The 5,400-nt window shown below is 29.7% G+C and overlaps 1 protein-coding gene across 9 annotated transcripts in view; it reads right to left on the bottom strand.

Moving 5' to 3' along the window:
• LOC117104236 (protogenin-like) overlaps positions 1-5,400 on the bottom strand; it is an 8,914-nt gene that overhangs the window by 2,741 nt on the left and 773 nt on the right. For 3 of the 9 annotated variants that reach the window (XM_033244933.1, XM_033244941.1, XM_033244938.1), the window contains exons 2-8: positions 3,722-4,051; positions 3,122-3,427; positions 2,888-2,935; positions 1,975-2,013; positions 1,503-1,633; positions 1,106-1,144; positions 210-250 (exon numbers count right to left, since the gene is read on the bottom strand). In XM_033244933.1, coding sequence (XP_033100824.1) covers positions 210-250; positions 1,106-1,144; positions 1,503-1,633; positions 1,975-2,013; positions 2,888-2,935; positions 3,122-3,427; positions 3,722-4,051 — 934 coding nt within the window. Of the gene's footprint in view, positions 1-209; positions 251-1,105; positions 1,145-1,502; positions 1,634-1,974; positions 2,014-2,887; positions 2,936-3,121; positions 3,428-3,721; positions 4,052-4,459; positions 4,532-5,400 lie in introns of those variants that run through there. The other 6 variants (XM_033244935.1, XM_033244940.1, XM_033244942.1 and 3 more) reach the window with 5 other exon arrangements.

Here is a 5,400-nt window from a genome sequence, read left to right as displayed (position 1 = left end):
AGAGGTAATGCTGTTGTTTGTTGTGTTAAAATCTGCGTAGGCTAGAGGATATGATGGTAGGCCTACTTTCACAGCACTATTAGCCACGCCGGTGCTCACAATGTCCCAGCATTTTTTAATTGTCTACATTACAATTTCTATAAAACTACTATAGCGAAATGGATTGTCATAATCAATAACTACTGATTTTATTACATTCCATCTTTCTTACCGCCGGTTGTTCATAATGTCCAGGTGTTGCTCCAGTTACCTATAAATGATATAAATCAATAAAATTGTTATTTAAGATAAAAATTTGTAAACACTGTTAATCGTAAAATCATATATCTAAATACTAGTCGTCAATAAACTGCTATGTCGAAGATGGGTTGTCACAAGCAAAAACCGAGTTATTATTAATCAAGCACTATGAGTGATAAAATAGAATCACAATTGTGGTAAGATTCATACATATGTCAAATTGTTTTGTATTGTTAAAGTGATCATTTAAGATGGCAGTTATCATTTTATATTCAGTCACAATTATCAGATCAACTATCGATAGTTCTTCAGGCAGTTATCATTTTATATTCAGTCACAATTATCAGATCAACTATCGATAGTTCTTCTACGGAGAAAGGTCAAGCAATACACGGTAACGATTTTCCCTCCATACGCTAAAACCAGTAGCCGACACGTGGCCGAGGCTGCCTGTACACCTGTACATTAGAGTAAACTATTTATAATTTATGTACAGAGCAAAGGTTCCCCAATATGGAATACGAACCCATTAATATACATGTATACACGTGTATAAACAAAGTTTATTATTATTATTATTATTATTATTATTATTATTATTATTATTATTATTATTATTATTATTATTAATATTATTATTATAAAGCAAATTATTAATTAAACGATTATTATTATTATTAGTATTAGTATTAATAATAATAATTATTATTATTATTTTATTTCTGTACAGAGCAACTGTCTACCAATATGGAACATTGACCAATAATATATAACAATAATAATATATAAACAATTAAATGTTTTATTTCACATTGTATATGCTTTGAGAATTCAGCATTGATGAAATTATTATAATCCTTCTTACCGCCGGTTCTTCGTAATGTCTCGATATTGCGTTGGTTACCTTTAAAGTTAATTATATAGACCTAAATCAATTAAACAGTTATTTAGATTTTTAAAAACACGTTTGAACAATGTCAAGTCTGTTAATACTTATGCCATCAAAACAGTTTCATATTGCATGTAGTCATGTTTGAACCAATTGTTTCATATTCAAAGAATTTACTTTGTCTATTTCCTATGTTGCCTATATTATTATATACATGTACATAATACTAGAAATATACTAAATATTATATCAGTCATCAGAATAAACTATTGATAATTTCCTTTACCGAACAGAGGCCCATCATGGTTCAATCACACAAAAAATAATTAACTTGGCCATGAGACGGGCAATAATTCTTTCCTGTATGTCTCACCTGTGGCTTTGAATTTCTCATCTTTCCAAGGACGACAAATATAATTGAAGATAAAAGGACTCTCAGTAAGAAACTTAGAAACGTCAATCCAACTAGAAGGTTAGTATTTGAACTTGTATATTTCTGTGGTACTTAAATAATAAATGATAAACAAAATGAAAAATGATAATAATGATAAATAGTGTATTACAAATATCTGAAATGTCCATTACTTCATAAATTTACATAAAGCTAGTTAGCGTATTAATGGAATTATCATACAACAACTACGCTCATAAATATGCTAAAATAGTGAACGTAAGTCTCTGGATAATAGTGTTAGGCCTACTTTTATTTAATCATTGATCGATCAGACAACAGGTCAACCGACCGAATGATCTAAAGACAAAAAGACTGAACGATAACCGACCACAATTCGAATACCTTCACCAAATGAATGAACAAAAAAAAAGAAAGAAAAAAAAACACGTACCCGTGGTTGAAATACTTGCTACGGATGTTAATGATGGTACTATTAAAATAAAATTCTTTCATTAGAAAATAAAACCGAATATAGTGTTATGCATAAATGTAGGCTTGATAGGCAAAATTCACAATTGGTGGTGGTGTACTCATTTATATTAAAAATAATATAAATGAGAACAACGCCACCAATTATAAATTGTATTTAATATAAATGAGTACACCACCACCAATTATATTTAAAATAATATATAATCTGTGGTGGTGTCCTTAAAAATAATATTCTTTTAAACAGACTGAATAAAAATAATTTTACTTTCCGCAGACAATAAAAACTCCGGTTGTAGATATATTAAGTTCTTTAGGATGGTGCAAAATAAGCTGGAGTTTTTATTATCTGCCGAAAATAAAATTATTTCTAGTCTGTTTAAAAGTACTTGAAGAGAATTTGAAAGTTTAACATTACAATTCGACCAGACACAATTAAAATTATCAAAAATCTTCAATCAGAGTATTCATGCTTTTTTGACTTCTTGTACAATGAATACTCTAATTGAACATCAATTGAATAATATGCAGGGTAAAAGAACACTTGTTTACAGATCAACTAAATTATGGAATATACGCCCAGATAATATTAAAACAAACTTTGAATCCTCGACTCTTTTAAATTTCAAAAATTATGTCAAATCCTTATTAGATAACTTACATCACTTTTTGATGCTTATTATTCTCCAATCTAAATTATTTTATTGTCAATATTTGAAGAAAAGTTTTTAATGATGTTTCTTTTATAGTTTTTTTTTTTTTAAATACTGAAAGTGTTAAAACAGATGAATAATAAATAAATAAACTGTCTTCATGTTTTCTATTCATTTGCCAATAATCGTACATATAAAAATATGAATGAAGAGAAGACGTACCTATGGAGAAAGAACTGGCTATGGATGCTATGGATGTCGTTGATGGGGCTAATGAGCAAAAACAAGATTATGTTTTCAAAATTAAAGCGAAAAAAAAAAAACATGTATAATAATAATAGCTGGCAAAATAATGTAAATTTTACAAAATACAGCTTTCTGTCATCGACAGTATTTACTTTTATATTATGAAATACTGTATTGTAATTATATAATTATTCCTGTAATTGTACTTACAAGTAGGCCTAAACAATGACAGTGTTCCTTTATTACTCAACTTTCCTTCATTCCCATTGTAAGCTGCATTCTCTGCTCTACATTGGTAGTCTCCTTCATCCATTTCATTGACTTTGCTGATCTCTAATGTTGTGTCTGACTGTGGATATTTCTCAGTATTAGACACACAAAGTACGCTGTCATCTTTGATCCATAAGATGTCGATAGGTGTTGGAACACCATCGGGAAAAGGACACGTGAACATTGCATTTTTTTCAGTTTCATTGACATATATATTTGTCGGTTCCAAAGTTGGTGTCTCAAGATCTATAATGAGTTCAAAACATTTGTTTCAAAACATATTTATTTGTTTATTTATTTATTTCAAAAATATTTAACGAGGGTGGTCCATCCAGCCGGAGCTGATTATTCGGGACCCTCAATACATAAAACAAGTAAAAAAGGAAATATAAATAGATTAACAAAGAAATTTTTAAAATAAGCAAAAGAAAATATGAAAAAGAAAACACAAAATTGCAGCAAATAAAGCCATATATCATTTTTTCATTTAAATGTACTCATTTAATTACAAAAACATAACAATGTTACGTCAGTACTCACAGTAGACTGTTAATGTTGATAACCCGTCTGCATTGCTACCATCTGATACAGTTAGTTTACACAGATAGTAATCTGTATCTGCTTTCATAACATCAGATATAATAAGGTATCCGTTGCTATTTAAGCTGTATCTATCATTGGGTTGTGGGTTTCCAAGAATATTATTTATAATACTATCCCCCTGTACACCATCTGCATTACTTTTGAACCACGACACATATAGAAGTGCTTTTCCTGGTGAAGGTGTGAATGTAAATGTCATTGTTGCATTTTCACCCAATTTTGCTGTAGCAGGATCTACTGTCACGGATCCAGATTGAGCAAGAATACCTGGAATTAGGCATTTTCATTTCATTTTATTTAGTATCCATTCAAATACAACAATTTACAAAACAAACGCAAAATGTTTGAATCAAATCAAATGATATTATATATGAATGTTAACAGAAAATGGAATACTATATCAGTCAAATGTATCTGGTATCGTACAATGGTGATGACATTTCACATCTTTATCTAATTACTAATCTATGGATATAGTTTTATATAAGTTGGAAATAATAATGCAAGTTTATCTTTAACAATCATCTTTTAATTGGTTTAGATCCGTTGCGCGATGTCTTCAGTTGCGTTCTCCATAGAATTTATTTATTTATTTAGGCCCTAATTTTGAAATATTTATATTTGGGCAAAGTGAGTGCCCGGCTTTACTTACAAAGACAGAAATTTCATAATTACCAAAAATGAATACTAAAATTATAAAGCAGACAAAGTACGCCCTTCATGTTTAATAAACATCGATTTGACTGTCATTAATACCCGGACAATGACGTTTTCTTTAACTAAAAAAAAAAAGAAATTTAATTTAATTTAAAAAATAAATAAATAAATAATATAATAATAATAATAAAATAATAATAATAATGATAATAATAATAATAATAATAATAATAATAATAATAATAATAATAATAATAATAATAATAATAATAATAATAATAATAATAATAAATAAATAAATATAAATAATATAAAAAAATTACAGGATGTGTTCAGGATAGATGGGTGGATTTATTCGATGTAAACACCAAAGTCGAACCGGGCACCAAAGAATTTCTACATTTGAGCATACACAATGGTTACGGTATTCTAGTGTATTATAGTATTCTAGTGTGCTTTTCAATCCTATCAAAACATTCGGTACAATACTCGGTAAATAAATCTGGTATGAATGTGTAGCTGGAGTAATGCTGAAACTATTTAGCCTATTTAGGTGAGACATTGAACAGAAACTTAAAAGGTAATTTGAATCACCACGATAAAAGAGTTAAAAAAAATCATAGCGGTAGAGTGTGTGTTGTTCTTGTCACGTCAGTCAATGTATATTAAGCGTTGAAATTTATACGAATAGGATCCAGACCATTTTATGCGTTTTACATTTCTACCTCAGTGGTGGCGCGGGGAGGAGCGGGGTGGGGGAAGGTCCCCCGTTAGGGAGAGCTCCCCCCTCCCCTCACCTCCCGTCGGGGAGAAAAACCACAATTCTTCGGGGAGAAAAAAAGCATTATATGTATTTTCTACATATTAGTAGACTTTAAAATCGATTAAATAAGCCTTTGAAAGCCCTAAATTGTCAAAATTTTCAGGGGCTTCGTCCCCCTGCCTGGACCATGTACCAT

The sequence above is a fragment of the Anneissia japonica genome, unplaced genomic scaffold (genome assembly GCF_011630105.1).
Source record: "Anneissia japonica isolate Jap-2015-1 unplaced genomic scaffold, ASM1163010v1 scaffold468_len270531_cov130, whole genome shotgun sequence".
NCBI classification, from domain to species: domain Eukaryota; kingdom Metazoa; phylum Echinodermata; class Crinoidea; order Comatulida; family Comatulidae; genus Anneissia; species Anneissia japonica.
This window is presented reverse-complemented; position numbering and strand designations above follow the sequence as displayed.